A 25,641-nucleotide genomic window follows, 5' to 3' on the forward strand; every position below is an offset into this window, starting at 1 on the left:
GCACTAGTATATAGTACCCAAGATTCCTCAGGTGAACTTCTATCCATAATATAGTGTCTCAAAAGTGTTGAAGTTTGAATCCGAAAATCGTTCCTTTTAAATGAAAGTGTATCAAAAGAATACACTTCCAAAAAAGCCCTCTCAGGAAGTCAATATTTGCAAGCATTCACACCTGTGCTCAGTCAGCTTTCTTTGCAAAAACATATTTTTTCTAGATGCATATATAGTCGGGAACTACATTTCCCACTAGACAGCCGTCCCATCATACAGAATGTCATCATTAATTGGGGCCTAAGGAAGGCTGATTAAAAGCTCCCTCCCTCTTCCAGACGACAGACTGGTAGGATTCATACCAACATCAGGCCTTGATGACGTAAGACCCATCTGGTGGGGACCTATGATACACTGCATCATTTAAGAAGATATATTAGGAGGTTCGCTTGTTAAAGCGGCAGCTCAAGTATTTTGTATTACTCTCGTCAATAAAACTGCCAAGATAGCCACCGAAAGGATGGCAACCTAGGCATTGTAAACTGGTGACTTTGTGTACCACTAAGAAGGGTTTGCCATTATGAAACTACTGAAACACCGCCATAAATACGGCAGCTGAGGCGCAGTGAGCTGCTTACTATTATTGAAACCATAGAGAAGGGTGAGCTGACTGCGAAAGGACCTGAGAAATTTAAACTTCAGCAAGTTCATCTTCTTTTGTTCTTCATGACACTGTTCATTAAGAGTTGTAAATAAAAGTGTGTTATAAGGTTGAATAAACTGTGAGACTGATAGTCCCATCTTACACCGGGACTTAAGTAAATGAGCTAAAGCATACCGAACTGAACTCATTTATGCATAGGTATGTTACAACACATAAAGACTTGACCGTAGGAGATATAATGCCTGATATACGCAAGCACTGGGATTATACATTCAATAGTGGAACTGACAATGTACAAATAATACCAATAAAATGACAGCCATGTTGTGAATAAATGTTGAAATGTCTGTTCTTGTTTCTGGTCAGTAGTGTGTGACTGCAGGGAAGTGCCCTGGTGGAATGACTAGACACTTAATTAACGCAAACAAGGGTAAGTGTGTGTAATATAGGAATGAACACCTACTGTGGATTTGCAGTGATTTACTTACACATTAACATTTGGTACATAATAAATGTATTTTTTGTTTGCATTGTCCACCATATAGTGTGGTGTGTGCAATAAACATAATATAATGTTTGCTTTATTTTGAATAATTACATTTCTTGGAAGATAAATCAAATATGAGAGCCTTATGCCTCATCAATAAGCATGGGCTGAGTGGTATGTAGGCAGGGACAGCCCATATAATAAAGCCATAATGAAGGCCAATTTACCCTTATGGGGAAGGTTAAGGCTGAAACATTTTGGCTATATAAGTCTGGATAGAGAATTCAATGTATTTAATCTAATATCCACACATGACGTTATTCTAAATATATCTACAGTACCAGTTTATTGAAAAGTAAAATCTAGCGGGTATACGCTAAGGTATTTTTAAGATTGCTCCTGGATCCTTGTCTTTATTAAGAACTCCTGAACAACAGTTGAGTGCACTGAGGTGATAATTCGCCTACCTCGGTTCTGGATGGGTCACTTGGCTGTAACGAAGCATGCTGAGACAATAAGTGGGTGAGGTTACCTGTAAATATCTTTTGGGTGACCTATAAAACACATAGGGGTCCAAAATTGTTTGCCCTTTAAGTGCACCCCAGCACTATTGGTGTTGTAGGTGGTGGTGAGTGGGCAGTGGCAGTGTCCACAGCCATTGTGCTCGGCGCTGAGTATTTTTAAATAGCGTGTTAGCGTGTTAGCGCTTTTTATTCTTATTTGCTTTTGGCAACAAAAACCTTTTACTTTTGGGGTCTTTGCAGGCTTACCTGCCTTAGCGGACGCCGGGGCTGTTCTCTTCCCTCCTTCCCGCCCTGGTCCGACGCGGTGACTAGCACCGTTGCGCGGAGGGCGTGGAAGGTCGAGACTGCCACTTCCGGTGAGCGGGGGAGACCGGTTAGCGGTCTAGTCATCCTGAGGCACTCGCTCTGGGGCATATAAGGCACTGGAGGAGCCGGCTCGCGTGGTGGTGAGTGGGCAGTGGCAGTGTCCACAGCCATTGTGCTCGGCGCTGAGTATTTTTAAATAGCGTGTTAGCGCTTTTTATTCTTATTTGCTTTTGGCAACAAAAACCTTTTACTTTTGGGGTCTTTGCAGGCTTACCTGCCTTAGCGGACGCCGGGGCTGTTCTCTTCCCTCCTTCCCGCCCTGGTCCGACGCGGTGACTAGCACCGTTGCGCGGAGGGCGTGGAAGGTCGAGACTGCCACTTCCGGTGAGCGGGGGAGACCGGTTAGCGGTCTAGTCATCCTGAGGCACTCACTCTGGGGCATATAAGGCACTGGAGTAGCCGGCTCGCGTGGTGGTGAGTGGGCAGTGGCAGTGTCCACAGCCATTGTGCTCGGCGCTGAGTATTTTTAAATAGCGTGTTAGCGCTTTTTATTCTTATTTGCTTTTGGCAACAAAAACCTTTTACTTTTGGGGTCTTTGCAGGCTTACCTGCCTTAGCGGACGCCGGGGCTGTTCTCTTCCCTCCTTCCCGCCCTGGTCCGACGCGGTGACTAGCACCGTTGCGCGGAGGGCGTGGAAGGTCGAGACTGCCACTTCCGGTGAGCGGGGGAGACCGGTTAGCGGTCTAGTCATCCTGAGGCACTCGCTCTGGGGCATATAAGGCGGATGTTAACAAGGCAGCGCAGCGGACGAGCGCAGCGGGCGCGTCGAAGGCGCGCCGAAGTGTCGCCAAAGTCGAGCCCGTCTGCGCCCGTCCAAAGTCGAGCCCGTCTGCGCCCGTCCGCGGCCGACTGCGGGCTAGGGCGATAACCCCTGATCGAAAGATCTACTGGACTAAGGAACAACTCCTTGGTTTCCGTCCCCGCACTGCCTCCATATGTATGCACGGTATGATGAGCAGCGACAGGGCATGTCCTCACTGTGGTTTCCGTACGACCATTTTGCAGCGGGATACCACGGAGCAGGCATTGTCCTGCGGTCTTCTGAATGTCAGATCTCTACGCAAACATAGGCTCGATGTGTTCGAGCTGATCACTGATAAAAAACTCGACCTATTGTTTCTAACAGAAACATGGTTAGATCAGTTCTCCGACTCTGACATTATTGAGGCAACGCTGGAGAATTACTCCTGGGTCAGGCAGGATAGGCCAGAGGGGGTGGGAGGGGGAATTGCGATTATTTTTAGGAACAATTTGGGCTGCTGCTTAGAGCGCACGCCGATCGTGGAGAGTGAGGCGGGCCTCTTCTCGATTAAAATCAATGGGGGCATGACGCTCAATGGATGCTTGGTATATCGGCCGCCAGGGGCCTGCACTAAGTTTAGGGAGAGCCTGTTAGAAAGCCTCATGGAGGCGACCCTGCGCAGGGATAAATTTCTCCTATTAGGAGACCTTAACCTGCACCTTAACTGCCCAGAGGACACAGGGGTTGAGGATTTTGGTCGGGACATGCTTGCCCTTCAACTGGATCTGAAACTTGAGGCCCCCACGCATCGACAGGGACACCTCCTGGACCCGGTCTATGCCAATTGGGAAGGTGTGGAGGTGTCAGGTGTTGAGCCCATTCCCTGGACCGACCACTTCCTGGTGGCATTCTCCATACAGAGTAGAAACACCAACAAAACCAGCCAGGTACCCTCTAACTATCTTAGGAGGAAGTGGGCTAAATTCTCGGTGGAGGATTTTAATCAAGCCTTAACTAGGGATGGTCTGCCTGGGGGCGAGGACATTGAAACACGGTCTTCAACTTGAATCAGCGCATCACGGAAGCGCTTGACCAGACAGCCCCACTTTGCCGTACTATCACAGGTGCTCGGAAAGATCGCTCAGCTCCATGGTTCAGTGCTGAGCTGAGACTGACAAAGGCGGACTGTAGGCGGGCAGAAAAAGTCTGGAGGGTGTCCTATGACAACAAGGCCAGGGACTTGTTTCTGGAAAAAAGGCGCCTTCACCATAGGCTGATAAAAAAGTCTAAGCCAGCCTACTTTGCTGGACAAATTCAGGGGGCGGAAAACTCCGCCAAGGAACTGTTCGGCATCTATAAATCCCTGACTTCGGTAAATGCACCTACAGAGCCGGAGAGCTGCTCTACGGAGTCATGTGACCGGATTGCCGACTACTTCTCCGCCAAAGTAGAGAAGATCGACTCGACCTTTCCTATTCGGTCGACAGGGTCTGACCTGGAGGTAGCAATGGGGGACACAGAGACGGCAGGACATATTACACACTTTTGCACCCCTCCTCTTGAGGAATTAATAGCGGTGTGCCGCTCTATTACATCAGGGTCCCCGTGGGATCCGGTGTCACCAAAACGCTTGGCAGACAGTCTGGAAGTCTTGGAGCCTTATATAAGGCACATCCTCGACGTATCTTTCGGATCGGGAAAGCTGCCGGACGGGTGGAAACAGGCGGTGGTGCTCCCGCTCCGGAAGAAACCCCACTTAGGCTTCGAGGTATTAGAAAATCTGAGGCCCATCTCCCTCCTGCCTTTTCTGTCAAAAGTGGCGGAAAAGGTGGTCAATACCCAAATCATGAAGCACGTGGAAGAAAGGGGACTGCTCCATGCGACGCAGTTTGGCTTTAGGCCACGACATTCCACCGAGTCCGCCCTTCTCATGGCTACGGAACATCTGAGAGAGGGCGTGGATGCAGGCCAAACTATGGCTTTGATCCTGTTGGACCTCAGCGCGGCGTTCGACACTGTAGCACATAACATCCTGCTGCAGTGTCTGAACAGAGGTGGCATCTCTGGCACCGCGCTGAGATGGATCCAAGACTTTCTCAATGGGAGGAGTTTCCGAGTCAGGCAGGGAGACTGCTATTCAAAGGGGGTGCCTTTGGGCCAAGGCGTGCCGCAGGGCTCGTCTTTGAGCCCAACCCTCTTTAATATGTATGTCGCGCCTGTTGCCTCGATTGTGGAGAGCCATGGCCTCCAACTAGTCTCCTACGCCGACGACACGCAGCTGGTGATCTCCCTATCTCATGCGCCCTGTCTTGCTGCCGATGGCTTCCGTTCGTGCATGAAAGATCTTGCCGAATGGATGGCCAATAATTGCTTGAAGCTGAATGGCAGCAAGACAGAGGTGCTGGTGGTGGGGAGAGCCCAGTCTGCCTGGTCGCCGGCATGGTGGCCTTCCTGCCTTGGACCTACCCCTACCCCCTGCCTAGAGGCACGCAATTTGGGGGTGTGGTTTGACGTGGGTCTCACATTTGGCCCCCAGATTAATCGGGTGGTGGGAGTCTGTTTCGGGATTCTGAAGAAGCTGAGAAAGGTCCTGGACTTACTCCCGCTTGAAGCCCGTCAAACCTTGGTCCATGCCCTGGTGACAGCTAGGTCGGACTATGGGAACCTGCTGTACCTGGGGGCTCCAGAAAAAAGCATGGCCCGCCTGCAAGTGCTGCAGAATGCGGCAGCGCGTCTGATTCTCAGATTGCCTAAAAGGGCGCCTTCTAAGGCGGCCCTCCAGCAGCTACACTGGCTCCCTGCGAGGAGAAGAGTGGAGTATAAAGCCCTCTGCACCTGTCATCGCATCTTGAATGGCAGGGCACCCGACCCTCTGACTAATTTGATCGAGGTGTACAAACCAACACGTGCGCTTAGATCCACAGGGGGCGGCTTACTGAGGACTCCAAGAATTAAGAAGGCCCGCATGGGAGGCAGGTCCTTCAGATACCTGGCGGCAACTAACTGGAACAAACTGCCAGCGGACTTGCGTCTGGAACCAGAGGAGGCAAGATTCCGAGCAAAACTAAAAACATTTCTTTATACTAAATAATGGCCCGCGCAGTTTCTTGTGTCCCCTGTCATCTGCCTATTCCCACTTTCAGCGCGTGGACACGCCGGTGTGCGTAATCGCAGCGCTCTACAAATGTCCCAACAATAATAATAATAATAATAATCTCCAAATTCACTTGCGTGTGAGGTTTTCTGGCAAAGTTTCCGCCTGAGCCCAGCTAGAGCATGTGTTAGTCACTAGACTATCTCAAACGTTACCCTGCCAATGTGATTTCTAACAGCCTTGTATTGGGAGCTTTCATTTCATTCAGAGCAGTGAGGGCCTACGGGAGGAGGCTATTTTATGCTGATCAGCCTGGTCCATTTTACAATGTGTGCCATCCTTTTTGCAGGGCTATTTTTGAAAAAATTCAAAGGTGTGAAGTAAATCTGTGCAAGAGAGAGTGTTGTAATCTGTACTTTCTTCACATTTCTGTGAGCTCTATTCTATGACATCAGCCATGATAATGGCAGTGTCTTTGACGCAATGCTTTCAGTCAACATTAGGGACGGACAATGGGAACACACAGAGCAACACAATCTCTGTTGCTGCACAGATATAGTAGTAGTAGTATGAGCTTTATTCGATATAAAAATATCATAAAAGCATTTACAGATTACAAAAATTCCAATAATAAAAGGACATACAAGATAAAATATAGAGATATATCCAAAATGTTTTTTGTTTCAAGTAATAAAAAGTTGTGTGTAGCTTCTCAATTTGTGGTACTAGGGGTAGCACAAACTTCTCTTTGGAAGAGGGGTAATGAAATACTATGTTCAGATTAAAGGACAATACAAATAACACAGACATAGAAATCACACTGGAATTAATCGAAACTTAGTTTGAAATGAGCAACTGACAATGAAAATAAGGTGGATAAGCATAAAAGAAATGACTAATGTGATACAGGACAACTGATAGAAACGTTAAAATGTGTTGATTAAAAATTCTGTAAGTTAGTGAAAATCTAGTGTTAAAAAACCTTAACCTTTTCCATGCTCATGACGAGCTGAGCTCGACATGAGGCACGGTGCTCCGGTGCTCATGACGAGCTCAGCTCGTCATGAGCCGTGGAACGCTCGCATGCAGGGATAATTCCCCATCTGTGCTGAGCGTTCCTCAGAAACGGGTGTGGTCATGACGAGCTCAGCTCGTCATGAGCACACAAGCACTGTGCCTCATGACGAGCTCAGCTCGTCATGAGCACCGGGGCGCTGTGCGCGCCGCCCACCAGCTCAGCAGGGGAATTATCCCCGCACGGAAGGTGTTAAATAACATCGCATTTGTTGCCTGGTGTCTGTTGGTCTCTCCAACCGCAGGACTCTAAATGAGCCAGGTTTTCTGATTTAAAGAACAAGGTAGCTTGGAGATCCACTCTTATATGGACATGGCCAACTTTGCTCTAGGGGGTTCCTCTCCTGATCTGGATCTGGAAGAGCTTGCTCTCGGCATGAAGTCGATTCTGGATGAACCAAATGGTTAGAATTCCCAGCACAGCCCCAATTTCAGAGTTAATTGGCAAATGGGTTTTCCTCTGTCACTGTATGCCCTACGCATCTGTTCTTTTGACTGAAACTGTGTACAGCCTGCATTTGGGGAGCTTTCAACATCCATAGATAACAAAGAAACATAAAGCATATGCCAGTGCTCCCCCAGTCGACAATGGTAATCAGTTGGCCATTTGAGTTCCCTGTGTAAGCCCTCATCAATGAAACCCTTTACAATGACTATCATTTACTAATATATTGGCCCCTAAATGTCATAAATCCACTTCGTTGTCCTTCCTTGATCCCTGTGCTGCTGAGAAATTAGGAAAAAGGGTGAAAGACGAAAGCCCCTCAGTACGTTTGTTACTGGTACCTAGCGATAAGTAGTGCCCATAGTAAAAACAAATCTGAGTCCCAAAGGTTTCCAGAGATACCAGAGAAAACATTCTCTCCACTACAAAGGATTTCATTGTTTATAAAGGTAAATGTTATTTTAGTTAAAGTGTATTACCATGTGCATGCTATACAACTGTTTTAGTTGTATATGGCTTTCCATTTTTTTGCTAACCTTAAAACCAACCACTAAACCCAAACCCAACCTTACCTCCTTGTAAATTATTACCAATTAATTTTAGAACGATTAGCCTTGACTGTGTATTGCATTTTATTGCTGTGTCAAATGCTATCTGTATTTCAAGCTTTTTATCACCTCCTGTTATAAGCCTTCACTGCCCAGACTAGCTAGTCTTTATCAGTTAAATGTACAAATGTAATAACTTGATTATCCAATTGTAGTGTGGTGGTACTAGGGCAGGTGAAAGTAATGACAGTATGTGCTAAAGAAATTCTATCACTAAAAAAATAAAAGGAAAATGTCTTTAAAGACCACTTTTAATTACAATCCTTTCTTTCGAAACATATGAAATAGTAGACAGTCTGTTAGGCTCACTCAAGACTGTATCATCTCAGCACTCCTCTTCAAGATTTCTGTCAGTCCAGTTCCTAAACTCGTCAGATCTTTTTATTTCACGCTTTATAACTTCATGGTTGATACCAAGATAATCCTTGAATTGAAAAAAGTAATTATTTTAAAGTTTCAAAACTTTTGATTGATTTGATTGCCTCAAAGCCATTAACCATTGGATGATTAAAATCACACCCTAAACTGAGATTATAACATACGGGGTTGAGAAAGAAAACTATCCTGCGATAACCTGGCTCAAAAAAACTATGAGCACTACCAACAACCTCAAAAAGAAGTAAGAAACCTAAGCAGAATGAAGGACTCAGCCCTGTCTCTGAAATCTCAAGTTAACCAAGTAACAAAATCTTTATTTCCTACCATGCGGACACTAAAGCACCTTTTCCTTCATCTAAGATTCCCACAGTCTGATTATATCAGCGGCTTGTAAAAATGAATATCACTTTCAACTAGGAGACGCCTCCAAAGAATTCAAAGTGACGCAGTAAGATGTCTTATTCGTTTAGGCCTGTGGAACCACATCCCTTCTGTCTGGGAAACCTTTCATGGCTCCTTGTTGCAAGAAATCAACCTTCAAAATACTCTGCATTACTCTTAGGGCGATATTCCGTAGTGGTCCAGTTATCCTCCAGACAAAGTTCAAGCGATACTCTCAGAAAAGGATACTACATTCCAGATTGACTCACCAGCTAATCAAAGCATCCCACAAAAAGAAGACCATCAGAGGCATATCTTTTTTGGTCCAGGCACACAAAGTATTTAACTCATTGTCGCAGGCTATTTTCACTTTCTTAACCCCAACCACTAAGAAAGGAAGTACAGAATGCAATATAGCACAAAATAAATATCTAATGCCTGCAAATACAATAAATATTCTGATGCTTGCATTCATTTTTTGCCCTTGGAATTTATCAAACATTTGCAAACATTATAGGATTGGTGTGTGCTGCCTTTCTAAAACCATACATGTACATACTGAGTCTTTCTCTTGACCTAAATGCTATTTCTTTTCATGCATCTCTTTTTCATATTAGTGTTATTTGGGTACGGTGAAGCGATTAAGAGAAACTACTGAATGTATGCCTTTTCTCGTAAATTGCAGAGCACACCTGCATAACTCCCTCAGCACTTTTCATTTAGGAAAGTATTTCCTTAATTAGTTTCATTTGAGAACCACAAATTCAACATTTTCAATATTTGGAAGAATGTGTGTTTTCCAGTGTTTCTTAACTTCGATTGAACTGTACATCTTAGTCATTCAGGTTATTGTAATGTCGGCTTGCCCCACCATATGTCTCTATGCCTTTCTCTAGTCTTGTCTTATCAGTACTGCTGGTGTGAGGATTCGAGTTAGGGAGGTCACTACTTTGCCACATAGACAAATGGTCTTCTAAAATGGCTCTTAAATGTACTTCCAACTTTCCAAATTATAAAAAACCAACTGCACTAATATACATATACTGCAAACAAAACCATGTTGATCACATTTAGAATGTGTGTGTATTTATATATATATATATATATATATATATATATACACATATAATGCAGCCAAAAACAGAATTTTCTCGCAGCTTTTGAACTGTTAGTGTTATTATTAGTTAAATATGTGGTGCTCTATTTATTAACCTCATTATAATGAAGGACTAAGGATGAACAATTGGATGAGTCACATTTCAGGTTGAAAAGATCTCTGCAGCATGAACTGAACCAACTAAGCCTTACTGTGTAGCCTCTTTGTACGGAATGTTGCCTGCATAGTCTCTTAATGTGCAGTAACATATAGAGAAGCAGATTTGAGTAACTAGTATACTTGCTGTATGTTGATTGGAACTCATCTGCCCAAGTATCTCAGATCCATGAATGACATCTAGGGGCAAAACACCTCCCACTGAAATGAAAGCACTGCAACAATCTTATTTTTCTAATATGTGTGCACCTCTTTTCCTGTTTAGCACACCAAGATACCACAGAATTGCTGCCCGCTGCTTGTGTTCGTAAACCCCAAAAGTGGAGGTCTCAAAGGCCGGGACCTGCTGCACAGCTTCAGGAAGCTGCTGAACCCTCATCAGGTCTTTGAACTGACGAATGGAGGACCGCTCCCTGGGTAAGGGGTTCATTTTCATAATTTAATAATTTTCTCCTAAGGGGTAGTTTCAGTCTCAGAGGTAATATATTACACCTAAAATAGGCCAGGTACTGCAAGTCTGCCCCTAGATAAAGTTCTGTCAGTGTTTGGGCTATGTTTTCCTTGAATAGTTACTTAGTGGATTAGTTTCTTGTAATTGCTAAGATGTTTTCCTATTTACTACTTGGGTTTAGGAGGTTGTTAATATACCTGTTCCAGGTAAGCGTGCATCACCCGCTCTCTTCTGTCACCGATATGTGTAGTTAGCTACGCTTGCTTGTCTACCGACTCTTCCTTATATATCATAATGGTGAAGGGGTATCGTATGGAAGATCCAACCGCAACGATCACTAGAACGGGAGGAAAAATAATGCATGCTTATGGGAATAGAGAAATAGTAAAACATTGAAGCAACTATGTTGCAAGAAACCGATAGCTCTGCACCTCCCCCTCCCCCCCCCCCCCCCGTCACTCTGTATGGTTTATGGGAAGGCTTTTCTTAGTTGTTGGTCCCAAAAACAGAAAGATTGAAAGTCAAAGGTTCAATGTTTCCCTTCCCACATAACATGAGCTGTATTATCCTATGACACATTTTGACTTTTTTTCTAAACATAAATGTATTATTTTATACCATAGCCACAAATACAAACTTCTGCACATACAGTTGTCGTCTCTAACAAATCAATCCCACATCCTCGTTCACAGACAGCCTGGGGTATAAAACCAGCAGTCATAAACGAACTGAAGGCCCCATGGGTGTCACTAGGCCACAATAAAAATCTTACTATCTAAACCACACTACTAATAATCTCCCCAAATGTTGTTCATCTTACAGAGAAGGGTGATTGTCAAGATTTGCTTTAGGAACTCACACATTTTTCCTATACTCTTGGTTGTACATCTTGACTTACCATGTTCTGTGTGTTGTTTTGCATGAAAACCACAGGGTTTTAATTATTAGTGAGCTTTTTCCACATGCTCACTGCCACATAGGTTGGTAGTTGACCTCTTTGTAGTTCGTATGATTTTGGCTGTCAATTCATAACATGTTATTTCTTGGCTACGTAGTATATTTTACTACTCAACTACATAATGCTGTCTTGTGAAACATGTAAAAATTAGATATAGAGATGCTAAAAATATATTTTAACAAGCATCTGCATTGCAATAGGTCTCACATTTACGTGAGTTTCAGCTATTGGCATTGTAAATAACAATGCCTTTTATTTATGCTTTGGTTTTTGAAACATAAATAAATGGCATATTCATTGAAAATGCCAATAGATTAAACTCTCGCAAATCCGAGACATATTGCATTCCAATTTCTGTCTGCCATGGCCCCTGAGGAGCTTCCCCATTGCTACGAGTTAAATACACAAGCCGGTGGTCACAACTGCGCACAAGATGCCCTCCTACCCTCAGGGAAAATCATTAAAGAAAATAGTGCTAATAAACTAAAGAAGATGTACTGTGTAACAACCGAAGTAAAAGGCCAGTTCTTATGGGAGGTGACAAATGTAGACAAGGCAAGGAGGGACTAACAAGCCTAATAATAAATCAGAAGCCAGCATTTACAAAGGACAATCACACAAGCCAATGACAAATATGGGCGGAGAGGGGCGGGCTTCAAGTACATACTCCAACACAGTATAGCTCGCAGAGCATTCCCTGCCCAAGCTCCACCTAAAAATAGCATTAAGTAGAACATACAGGTGTGGTTCATCTATTTAAACATATGTGTTTGTTCTGAATTATGCTTAAATGCCAGAATATAGAAAATAAATGAAAAAATAATAAATTTATAACTGCAGTAGAGGCGAAATATTTTTTTCGTCTTTGAATTGGGTTTTTTCTGCCATAGAATGTATCCACAGTGACATTTATTTGAATCATATATGTCCCTGTCTCTTACTAATTTCCTGGGGTCACCCCATACTATTAGGTTCTTCTGGAAATGCATTGCTATTCTATTCAAGACTTCCTTTTGCCCCTTACCCATATCTCATGCTGACCACTTTTTGTATACCTCGAACCATCCCTCCCACCCACTATTTTAGCACTTCTAAAGATTGGGGTCATGTGCCCTTGTTGCACCCCTATACTGGCGGCTCTTCCACCTGGACTCAAGGGCAGTGCCCTCCGTGAGATTCAGGTTCTACACGGGAGCCCCTCGTACCCCTAGGAAGACTTGCCATGAGCCTACCCTGGCTAGCTCACCAGAACCGTACAGCGAATGAGCTACCAGGGCAGCTCTTCTAAGCATGTGTGTCCTGTGAAGGCTTCTGTTTAAAATATGCTATGGAACCTCTCACTCTGGCAACCCATTTACTAAGAGGTTATGACTTATATTAACATATGACCGTATTGTGTTTTATGCATGATTTCCTTCTATTTTTTGTCTAGATGCTACCTACAAGTAAATTGGCTCCCTTGCTCCTGACTTGTGTCTTTGCTTCCCCTTGTTAGTGTGTCCGACACCCTGATGCCCCTCAGTCATAAGTGTCCGTCTGGGCTCGCTCTAGCCTGCCCCTTCCATTCCCTGTGCACACTACACACTCCACTCTTATACAAAGCCCTCTTGCGGCTGCTTCAGCCCTTCCTACAGTTGTCATCTGCTGATTTCATCTCGTATCCTCTTCGTCATATCGAGTACCGTGGATCCACACCACTCCCCACCCCTTGCACCATCACGAATGTCTCATTCTTTCCGATCTTTCACGTATAAAGTGATGAACCTTTCTTCTACGTGGCACTCACCCCCCACAGTCCTTCCATCTACCACCCTCTGTTACCAGGTCACGCATCTCACCGCTTTCCTCGAATACTCTCATTTGCAATTCTTAGTTATTCCACTGTAAACTTCTCTTTACATTCAGTGTCGTGAAGGTCAGAACCCCTTTTACATTTTGTGCATGCCTTGTCCCTGCACCATTTAAAATTCTAGTTTTAGGAGTTCATAATGCAGTGCGGTACATTTTGTTTTTGTATTTTTCCATGCTCTTTCAGTCCCTGATGCTTGCACTTAGGCTTGCCGCTCTTCTGCTACTGCCTGAAGTAGTATTTACGTGAGGCTATTCCCTGCATCGCTGACGCCAATGGAAAACTTTTGTGTTAATTCTGCTAGCCAAAACGTAATGCCTTTTGTTTTACTCTTACTCTTCTAAGTAGGCCAACCTAACTTCAATACATTTCTATTAAAAGAAAAAATAAACTACTCAAGCAAAAAGTTTGGATTGTGTTTTTTTTTTTAAACTTGCATACCTGTCCAAGCCTCCTTCTGGCACGTGATTCTGTTTTAAAACTCCGAACTCCGATCCGAGATGTGTGAGTGCAAAACTAAGGAGTATGCTGTTCCTTTGGGAGGAGGGAGAGAAGAAAGATGTGAAGAGGGAAATGTGTGTACACTAGGCGCTAGAAAGAGAGTGCGTACTAGCACTGGGATAGCTCCAATAAGGAGCAAGGGCCCTCACCCCCGAGGGGTGTCATGCTTCATCATTGGGCAGCTCTTCGTTGGGCCAGCGCTGCAATGCCCAACGTGCCCCACGAGGGGGTACTTTGCGAGAGTTCTTCTCTGGTTGCCGTTGTGAAGCTATAGGTGTTAGGAGAGGGCTTATGTGTCGTGAGTAGAAGTGGAATGATGTGAATGTGATCTAAAAATAGCTTCATAAAACTCCAAAGGTAATTTTATTCGCTGGGTTCTTGGGCTATGTGTTAAAATATCGACTGGTGAGTCGTGGACTGAAGGGGGGAAATTATACCCACTTCGGTCTTAAGAATTGTGTATGGTGTGGATGGTCGACATGTTTCATGCCCTATACTGTCCAAAAGGATCTAGGCATTTCATCAGGACCTAAGATACATCTACTACTCGTGGGGGATGGCTATCACTTGGTACTGAAAAGAAAAGTCACGTCCCCTGTAGTTTGGACTCCAAGAGTCGTCCAATTATGTGATAAGTGAAAGGTTAAAAACTGTCTACCTTCTGGAAGAAAGGCACCTCATTTAAGGAATTAATCTGCCCCAACCGTGACTGGCCAGGATGATCGCTGAGTTAGCAATAGAAGGAACTTCACTGAACTGCCCGCATCTGGCTCTCACAGGAAAATGGTGTGTGACTGACACTGGAGAAGAAACTAAACCATGACTAACACCTTCCCCACCAAAACGTAGGCCTCAAGGCACCTTTGTCTGTATTGATACACACCAGTCAGCCTATCCGAGATTTCAAAACAGGAAGGTCCAAGTTGCTGAACATCTTTGACATATGCCATTCTGTGAAAAACACAAATGTACATTTAAAATCTTATTTGCCCGGATTATGATGCTCTTATAAGACTTTCGCTGGTTTGATCTGTTATACTAAGGTAGTGCGTCTTCCTCAATGAAAGCTTGTGCACTTGCACCGTATACTTGTGTGTTGTTTTCTGATAAAGTATTAAATTAGAAAACCAATTTGTGTCTCTGTCTGTTTAAGGTTTCACACGTTTTCTCAAGTGTCCCATTTCCGCGTGCTGGTGTGCGGTGGTGACGGCACCGTTGGCTGGGTTCTTGGTGCCCTGGAGGAGATCAGGCACAAGCTGGCCTGCAGCGAGCCGTCGATAGCTGTCCTGCCTTTGGGAACAGGTGAGAGAGCATGTGGGCTATCAGGTACCCTTACTTCCATGCACTACCATTGTGGACTTGGGACTCACTGGCACTACAACTGAGCTTAGATTTGTGAAGTGAACTTATCAGTCCATTAAAGCCCTCTTTACGAGTGCCCCATGAATGGTTCTACTTTTCCCCATCCCCGGAGCCAGGGGCGGCTTAGGCATGTGCAAGCTGTGCACCTGCACAGGGCCACCAAACCCCAGGGGCCGCCAAGCCAATATATATCCTTAAAATAATAATCCGTTGAGGATGGATACATTTTTGCGTGGCGGCCTCCGGTTCTGTTCCACTTCCTAACACCCTGACCCCCTCCTGAGCTCCGGGGGGCTCCACCCCGCCCGGACCCCCTCCTCCGGGCCCCCTACCTACGCTCCCTGCCCAGGTCTACCATGAGCCTAGATCCGTCCCTGCCGGAGCTACCGGTACAGAGGGTTTTGATAACTCTGGGTTAGGGAAATCTGGGCCATTACAAGTGGGACGCTCTAGAAATTAGGAATTAACAGTGGAACCACAAACGTGTTCCTGTCTTAACTCTAGCCCAATGAGGCGATAATTTAAATACATATTTGCTCCACTAAGGGACAGACAAGAGCATGTGATGACGTTTATAACAGGAAAGACACTACAGACTGTGTGCTTTGATACTGAACACTGATAGCAATTCTCTGTTCCCGATTTAACAGTTCTGAAGCCATTTCAAAATTATGTGAAAAAAAAACAACTTAGCAATAAGTCTATGAACCAGTCAGTTATTGACCCATTTATCATCTATTGTGTTCACTAAGAAGCCCCTACTAATAACAAATCAAAGCTGTTTACGACTCCAGTATTTTACTGTATAAAACGAATACTAGAGGCTATGGGAAATATAGACGTGTGGGCTATGAAACTGCAGAGTTGTGCGCCGGTTTTAAGACTTTGAAGTGGCTACACGCACCACTCGGTATCTCTCCAGGTTAGAGCCTGGCCAGCAGAGGGCGCAGTTCAGAAACAGGTAGGCAACCTCTACTGACACCCAGTCCTCCTGTCTTGACAGGTGCGCAGTCTCAGGAGACCCTCATGGTATCACCCTATGTTTTAAGCAGGATGAAGGGTGGCGTGAAGAAACATCATATATGGTTTTAATGCTGCCCTTTTCTTCTGCCGCGCCTTGTGATAAGCTTGCTAGGTTCTTACGAGCACTGTGTACTAAAATTCACTTCTTCATCAGTTATTTCCTCATCGGGCTGGGAGTTTTATAGACTATGTCGTTTGCTTGCGGTTGAAATCCGTGACTTAACAATAAATAATGCATTAAACACGGTCAGTCAGCTGAAATAAAGTTATAAAATTATAATATGCTGATGTGGAAAGAAACCACATCAAATTACGTAACCTGCGCATTGATGTATGTTTTATTTACTGCTCGGCATTTCACATTCTTTGCTTTCTAAAGAAAAACATCAGAGAGAAGCCATAAGTCTAAAAGTCAAAGGTAGCACGAGAACCCAGAAGCAGGCCGACCAATGGTGCACCCCAAAATCAGACGTGCCCTCTGAGGGCCACCCTCGCCGGCACTCAAAGGAATGGAGAACTGCATGAACATGACACTGTTAGATACACCGACACACCAGAAGTTGCCAACTGCCTCCCATCTCCCTAAAATCCGAAATCGGACATGTTCTTCAACATACTCAACGCTACTTACTGTATTTCCAGTCATCCCTCACCCAACACAGTCCACTTAAACAAAAAATCCAATAATACACAGTAGTATATGTCTTTTTAAATCGCCACATTCTCTGCTCAGTCTCGGTTAGCAATCCTTAAACAGGATCATTGCCAGATGCAAAGTTGATGACATACCTCTGTTGACGCTTGACAACCCGCCCTCCATAAAATGCTGTATTTTTGTCTTATGTTTTTACTTTGTTGTTTCAAAGCTTTGGATGGAGTCAGATGATCGTGGATATGTTCTAGAACAAATTTGTGGCTTAGTTTGGAGCCCTATAAATTCAGCTCATGTGAAACTCATTCCAGCAACATTCTTTACAGCAGGTAGAGGATTGTGTGGCAATGATTATGCCTATGCGATGGGGCACACTGCTAAGATAATGCCATGTTGGTAGCTGATACTTGTGAAGAAGTAGCAAGAAAGCGGTTTTTACCGCACCCATAAGTTTGCCACATAATTTTTTAACAAATTCACTTTTTGTTTGCCCATACAGGAAATGACTTGGGAAGGGTTCTCCGTTGGGGGGCTGGTTATAGCGGAGAGGACCCCTACTCTATCTTAATATCAGTGGAAGAAGCAGACAATGTTCTTATGGATCGGTGGACCATCCTTTTAGATGCTCAGGAAGTCGTTGATGGAACTGAAAATGGCATTTTGGAACCTGAACCGCCAAAGGTATCCTGTGTTTTTTATTTGCTTCTAGTTTGTGGGAGCGAGGCCAACTGAGATGTTTGAAATAATGACTAATAACATATCCAAAGTGTGTGGGACTAAAAGGGGTTTTCAGAATTGTCCTTCTAAATGCTGGCACATGTTAAGTAGCTGGTATTAGGGGTGGGGGCGAGATTAGTAGACACTGGTATTGACAGTAAAGGGTCTGCCCCCACAATAGGGTTTCCGTTGCCTAGTAGTCACTACAAGATTGGTGGTAATTTTTCTTGTCCAAGATGGGTTTGTTGGCGGGTGAATCAAGCTAACATATATGTTATATATTACCTGCTGTAGTCTAAATTTCGAGAGGCCATTGTGATGTTGTTGTGTTGCTCTAGAGTAATGTTGTAAATTAGATTATGCTTTTTTTGGGGGGGGGGGGGTTACAGATAAATGTATTTTGTTCATGGCAAACACAAGCAAAAAAAGATTGAATATTTCATACTTTATTGTGTGAAGAGTTTCAATGAAGTTAAAAGTGAGATACAGTGTAACCAAGAGCTCCCATGAGGGCACTGCCTTATTTTCTCATTTCTCTTCCTGCATTTTTCAAAGTCGGTCTAATTGTGTGAAGAATTAACACTGGCTCGTTAAATAAAGCCTCAACACCTGTCTCTGCAAGAACTTCCATGGAGATATACGTTTATCAATCGTTTAAACATTCAGGTGAAATCTAAATGTTTTGCCAGGCTAAATGGGGAAGAGAAACTAATTCAATATTAAATTGATTGGGTAGAACAATGCTTTTTATACCAAATGTCAACAGCGTTTCAGCTAATAATGCACATTTGTATCATTTTGCTTTGTTTATTCAAGAATTTTCTTTGCTCATCCTAAAATGATTATTGGTATTGGTGGCCTTTGTTCAGGATTTAAATTTAATCCCAGGGCCCCGTGTCAATCTGCTTAGTTGGGATAATACAAAATAAATAATTGATGGACAGAATGCTGGACAATGCAAACATTCACCCCCAGTCACAAGAATATGGGCCCCCATTCACAGAACTAACTTAAGACAGAATCCTAAACTTACTCCAATTTTGGTATTCACAGAAGGCACTTACTCATTTTGGTATTCACAGAAGGCACTTACTTATTTCGGTACTCACAGAAGTTAGGAGTCCTAACTTTAGGACTCCTTAATGCCTTCTGTGAATTCCGAAAGTCTTAAAGTTAGGATTTTCTCAGTTTAGGAGTAGTAAAGTTAGGACTCCTAACTTTAGGACTCCTAAATGCTTCCTGTGAATACCGAAAGTCTTAAAGTTAGGATTTTTTTATCAGTTTAGGAGTAGTAAAGTTATGAGTCCTAACTTTAGGACTCCTAAATACCTTCTGTGAATACCAAAAGTCTTAAAGTTAGGATTTTTCTCACTTCAGGAGTCCTAAAGTTAGGAGTCCTAACTTTACTACTCCTAAGCTGAGAAAAATCCTAACTTTAAGACTTTCGTCATTCACAGAAGGCATTTAGAAGTCCTAAAGTTAGGACACATAACTTCTGTGAATACCGAAATGAGTAAGTGCCTTCTGTGAATACCAAAATGAGTAAGTGCCTTCTGTGAATATCAAAATGGTAGTAAATTTAGGATTTTGTCTTAAGTTAGTTCTGTGAATCGGGCCCTATGAGTTTGATCCATTATTCTTTGGCTCACCACACCACCCCAGTTTGGATCCGGCCATATGCAAATCAGTCTTTTCCCTGTTCCTTATGGGTACAGTACAGCCGTAACTGCCAAGCCAGGTCCTCCCTGGACCGGAAATAAGCATCCTGGGACCTGGCTCAGGGCATCACCCTGGCTAGCCTTTATACAGTGGTGTAGTGAGCACGGGACCCACGTCTGGGCATACCCTTCCCACTTAGGGCGATATATGCAAAGGAAACAATTGGTGGACAGAATGCTGGGCAATCCAAACATTCACCCCCAGTCACAACGATCTGGGTTTAATCCATCATTCTTTTGCTCACCACACCACCCCAGTTTGGACCCATCCATATGCAGTTCGGGCTGGGCTGTTCCCATTGGGCGCAGGGCCAAGACTGATTTGCATATGGCTGGGTTCAAACTGGAATTGCATGGGGAGAAAGAAAAATCGATGGATTTAGGCCCGGATCTATGTACTGGGGTGAATGCATGACATTGTTCTGCATTCTGTCCATCAATTGTTCTTTTTTCATTTGGTTGTGATAATGGTCAAAGTATAATCCACCTTTCTTCTCTAATCCTTTGCTGAGTAAATTATAGGTGAATTAGAATTACTAATGTTTAAAGACTGTTATCATAAATTGCAACTACATTATGGATATTTAGCTAAACTAGTCAAAAGACAACACAATAAAAATCTTGCAATCAATTTCAGAAAATCACGACAAATGTAATAAGAAAAATTACACGTGACTGATTAAAATAAAAGAAGGGGAACCATATATAAGAATTTTTTTGCTTTTAAGTTAACAAACGTTAAGTAACAGCGTTGCATCTATGGATGTGGTAGGCAGAAGCCTAGGAAAAACTTGAGGAACACAAACTTTACTGGAAGCTGTTTAAGCCTGGTGGGTCAACCTAGTCAAAGATTTTGTCTTCTGATGTAGAAATCCTCCTGCTGGCAAGGTTGAAGGCTGTTTCGGACAAAGTCCTCTCAAAGTTAAAGAGCCATGGCATATGAAGCAGTTGGTTTGGACTGAAAAAGCTACCAGAGGGGAAAATTCAAATTTCATGCCCGCCGAAGAATTATCACCGGCCGGATACTTTTTGAGCTTTCGCCTGGTCAAGCTTTCTACGTTGGGACTTAGTCTGTTTTTTTTAGCTTTAATGCTTCCAGTAGGACAACCCTGTAGGCCACATCTGGACAGGGTGCACCAAAGGTAGATGCCTTAGCCTTGAAGGTATGCTGGAGCCTTCTTTCTGGCTACAAATAGCTCTGAGTAGGTCATAATAGTTTTCTTGTCTTCCGAAGACGCACCTTGGATCGTTAGTCCTGGTCCTCCAGTGGGTGAACATTTTTTAAGTCCCAGCTTTTACTTCTTTTTTGAGTAGTCCCTCTTGGTCACTTCCAAGGCTCCCAGAACATTGAGAACAACACTTAGAGACCAATACCCACTCCAGAAGAAGCAACCATCTCAATCCAGCAAGGGTACACTTGCCACTGGTCAACTGATTATTTCCAGGAATGGCCTCTTCCAGCTTGTTGTGTGTGAATAGGCACACAGGCAGCCAGCCAGCCAGCCAGCCAGCCAGGTTACTCTTGGAATCCATCTCTTAGTTCTGGGTAGAAGGGCAAGCAGGTCCAGTCCTTCAGGTCCATTCACAGGTCACAGACAGTAGGTTTCATCCTCTTCTGATTTTTCATAGTTCCAGATTCTCTCTGAGGAAGAGATGCTATTTTTGCACAGCGCACTAGCCAGTGAGAGGAGATGCTCTTAGACACTCTCTATGCAGTGAGTATGAAGTCCCATGTTTTTCAGCACATCCGTTTGCCATACTGCAAATTATCCCACAGTGCACTATTTTCAGTAAAAACCAATAATATGGTAGACACTTTATCTCTTTGGCAGCTGCATGTGCTCCACGGAGGAGATGTGTCTGGAGTAAAGAGCAGTCCTTACCTATCTATCCATGCCAAACTGCTTCTGGAGCCAGCTTCTGTTCCCCTGTGAGTGAAGCCAGGATGACTAGAGTGTACCCTGGGCTCAAAAGGCCCTTCTTGCTCAGGTCTCACTTTACACTCAATTATGAAAGGGCAGGCCTCACCATGGTCTCTTTAAAGTTGATGATTTTTCTGTACCCTCCCAAATGGCCCTTCTTAAAGTAATCTGGGCTGCATACCTCACACCAATGTCACCCTTCCAAAAGGCCCTAACCTTTGTCTCTGTTCTGGGAGCAGTTTCATGTCTCAGGTGTTAAAGCACTGGTCGGGAGGGCTGCTGTAGACATGCTAATGCCAATTAGCCTACTAGAGCTTCAGGCAGAAAAACATACCTTTGTAAAAGTTACCTTTTCTGCATATCTAACTATTCCCATTGGCTTGGAATCTCAATAAATATTAAAAAGTGTGGTTGACTGAACTCTGTTTGTTTTCCTAAACCAAAGTTGCAAAAATAGCACTTTCATTTAATTTAGCTTTTCTAGTAAAAAAATCTACAGTACTTATACAGTGAAAATAGCTTGTAGGGGCTAGTCACTGTAGGGCTATGCCAACCATAACATTCTTGAATGTTTCACTTTTAAATCTAGGCACCTTACCTTGTAGGCTTCCAGGCCTACTTAGGGGTGACTTAGTTCATATTTAATAGTAGGTTTCTTTACTGTCAAAACAAGGTTATTTTGACAAGTCTACATGAAGGCTAAAGTTGCAGTAGTTAGACTACATAAGCCATGTTTTCCTTGTCAGCCTAGCAGATGGCACAGTATGTTCTGCAGTTCACAGGTGACATCCATGCCATGAGTGTGTTTCCTACACCATATATTATGTATGGCCTTACTAGAAAATTAAACATGCCAGTTAGGGAATAGCCAACGTTGCCATGTTTTAGGAGTCAGATCACTCACACTGGGGAACGGACAACAATGCCCCATTTTGAAGAGGTATAAACCATGAACATCAGTTGACAAAATATGGGGGGGAAGGGGGGCACACACAAAATACATTTTCTCACAGAACCAATCAATGGAAGCTCTTTATTTGTATGGTATGTCCCAATCAACGTCACTGGAATTCCGTGCATAATGGAAAATGCAAGCATGACATCATTACAAATTGGAATATGATTAAACCACTGATTTGCAAAAAACTACAGATTAGTGCAATGCAAATGATATCACAAAACCCCCGACAAACTGGACTTGAGCAGGCATAATATTGTCCCACACAAGTCAGACTGATTCTCTTAGAAATTACATCTAAAAAAAGAGACGCTACCACCGTGCCTCTGTTGACTACCAGGTAACATTAAATCTACCCTGTTGGCGCATTCTTTAAAGTCAACTGCTGTTGGCTGCACATCTCCCTACCACTGCCCATCACAGGTAATACATTTTTGCTGACCGTTGTAAAATTGCTAAAAACGATTTTAAGTCTTACAACTATCCGAACGTATGCATTCAACCTCATTTGAGTTTCAAACACCCTAATTTTATAATTCAGTTATCATATTTCCACAGCATGTATTAATTTAGATGCAGATGTTTTTCCTCATGAGTGTCCAAAATAATTCTTTCATACTTATTGCATTTTTGAATTCTCTTTGAATTTTCTGACCACTAGACCTTTTACAACTTACAGTATAAATTGTAGAATTTTGTTTTATGTTACATTTGCTTCTCTGGTGAGTGCTAGATGTGGGATTGCAGCTATGGTGGAGTTAGATTAATGTTTTAGGCTGAGGGCTGGCAGAACACTGTTGGTGTTTTTCATGTTCGACATCAATAGAAAACATGTGCCATTGCAAATACGGCTAGCCAATGGCGGGGACTGCTATTTGGAATTTCAAATTATTTCAAGATATCTAGCTATTTCTTTTAACTTGTTTTTATTCCGGAGTACACAGCCAACAGCACACATTTTGATCACACGTAAAACGCATCGTGCACAGTTGATGGCAAATCAAGATACAGTTCGTGGAATTAAGCACCCACCTTTGAATTACAATGCCCCAGGGACTATATGCAGTGCGCATCTTAAATTACATCATAGGGTGAATTTGAAAACAGGGGGTGTAGTTGAAAGGATGCTGTCTTTTTTTTTGGTTCTGTGTGGAAAGTGTTTCCATGTCGTGGATGATGACCACCGAGGTGCGCTTATGTTATGGGGCGTGGCTTTCAGCATTGTGATGGATGACGAAGTGTGAGAGACAGGTGTCATCAGTGTGGCTGGATGGGGAAGAATATGGCTAGATTAAATGCAATACAATATAGTACAGTGTGGTGGAATGGCCTGCAAATACTAATGAAGACAGATGCCACAGAAGTGGAAATGGACCTCTGCCATTCTGGGGCAGTCGGGTGATTATAGCCTACACAGAAACTACCTAGGCAAAGAGTCCCCCTCAGACATGAGGAAGTGCTATATGAAATGTAGACTGGACAGGTGTCACACACGTCAGTCGTGGGCAGGTGATCCAATAGAATTATGTACCTGCCTGTATGGAAGCTAGAATCTCCAATAAACTTTACATTCTGCCAAAGTTAGAGCCAATTCAGTAGAATTGGGTTTATGTCTGTCAGCATTCTATTGCAATCTGGGCTGAAAGGGAGGCTAAGGCCTTGAGGACGGTATGGACGGGAAGCCTCCGCGGTTCAGGTAATGGAAGAAGCCATTCCAATGGGAGGACATGCCACTTTGTATTACTATTTGGAAGGATGGTTTTCTGAGCGATCTCTATTTATTCTTTCGCAACTCCACCAATCATAGGAAAGAATGGCGTTGTATGCCAGTCTATGGGACCATCTGATCACCTATTCTGAGTCTTTTGTGTGGGAAAGTTGGTTGTATGCATGTGATTCTTTTAGAATTTGTTCAATATCTGTGCTTATTTGCTTTTGATAATCATTTATTTTCTAGATTTATTATAAGGATGTTTTTGTAATTCTGAATTTACAAAATGTGAATGGAGACTTTTATTGAATAAAGTGTTTGCGTTCTAAATCCTTTTAGTGTTTCTAAAATGTTTTAAGGTTTTTGTATTGTATACGTTTTTTCAATTGTATTCTTCTTTCCATTGTGCATTGAGTGACTTGTGTTAATGATGTATGTTTTGTGGAAACTAGTTTTCAAATAAACATTGGCAAAGCGTGAGAGAATATGTGCGAAGAGCTACATCTCATGCTGATTGTGGCATTGTATGTAGATGTGACTTACAGATTCTGGTATTGGAGTACTTGCTGGTTTAAGCAGATGCCATTTTGTGTGCCCACTAGACCGTACACTGGGAGCGGATGGTGTGTGTGTTGGATTCAGACGGTACTTGACTTGTGTTATGAGTAGGAACCTTTTTACTTGGAAAGGTGAAACTCAATAAAAGAGCTTTCAAGAAACTGCTAACAATGTGTATAGTTTTCCATATAATGTGTGTTGAAGAACTTGTGGTTTTTCAGATAAACACATCAGAGGACTGATGGGCGTGGCTCATTTTTCATACTTAGAAATCAGTTGATATCGTAACCGGATGGCTTCGGCTTTTTATTCTTCCAAGGTCAATAACATGATTATCCTCGATTTGGACATCATTAACACTGTTATTCTAGCACCAAATCACAATTCTGTTTTGGCGTTAAGTGCATGGGTGATACATCTCACTGTTCCCTGGTGCTCTTTGTTGCCAGTGCCTGGTGGGAAGGCCGATGGATATTCCTTCAGTGGAAAGGCCAGGGTTGAAAGCATGGCAGGTGATTTCGTTACCTGACTCCACAGTATCAATTAGCTCCTCATAACCGAGGGTGGAATTAAGAGCGAACAGCCGTGCTCATTACTGTGCTCTTGAATTTGTATTATAGATCGTCCAGATGAATAACTACTGCGGCATTGGCATTGATGCGGAGCTGAGCTTGGACTTCCACCAGGCAAGAGAAGAAGAGCCGGGCAAATTTAACAGCAGGTACTTTTGGGGCAAATCATGCTACATCCAGGGAGATTTAAAGTTCTGATAGGTTGCAGCCTCACTAGGATCCTTGCAAGGTCTTCAGAATGGACACAATATTTGTATTTTAATGAAATACCATGCATGTGTGCACGCGCCTTGTATGCCGGTTCTGCCGTAAAGAGGTGTTAGGATTTCTTTTCTCTAACCTTCTGGTGCACCTTAGAGACTGTCCATGCGTGATCATAAGATTGTTCTAAATGACCTTCTTCCTAATGTCATAGGTACTGGGCTTTAAAGGGGTGTTTGTGAATGTACACCGCACCCACCATAATACTGTTTTGCCTCTTTGAAGATGTCACCAACTACCTTCAAGGAGGTAGCAGTGTCCGCTTCTAGGGTTATTTCTGACAACTATACGTCTCTGCGTAGATCAGGAGCATCATTTCACCAAAACAATTGGAGTAGTGAAAGGCCATCACCCGCCCTTTGACTCCCATTGACATCACCTCAGCCTCAGTCCCTTAACA

The 25,641-nt window shown here is 43.4% G+C and overlaps 1 protein-coding gene across 1 annotated transcript in view; it reads left to right on the plus strand.

Moving 5' to 3' along the window:
• DGKQ (diacylglycerol kinase theta) overlaps positions 1–25,641 on the plus strand; it is a 1,232,715-nt gene that overhangs the window by 1,137,343 nt on the left and 69,731 nt on the right. Inside the window, exons 16-19 of the mRNA XM_086961841.1 lie at positions 10,294–10,445; positions 14,941–15,089; positions 17,324–17,505; positions 25,029–25,129. Coding sequence (XP_086817967.1) covers positions 10,294–10,445; positions 14,941–15,089; positions 17,324–17,505; positions 25,029–25,129 — 584 coding nt within the window. The remainder of the gene's footprint in view (positions 1–10,293; positions 10,446–14,940; positions 15,090–17,323; positions 17,506–25,028; positions 25,130–25,641) is intronic.

The sequence above is a fragment of the Lissotriton vulgaris genome, chromosome 3_1 (genome assembly GCF_964263255.1).
Source record: "Lissotriton vulgaris chromosome 3_1, aLisVul1.2, whole genome shotgun sequence".
NCBI classification, from domain to species: Eukaryota; Metazoa; Chordata; class Amphibia; order Caudata; family Salamandridae; genus Lissotriton; species Lissotriton vulgaris.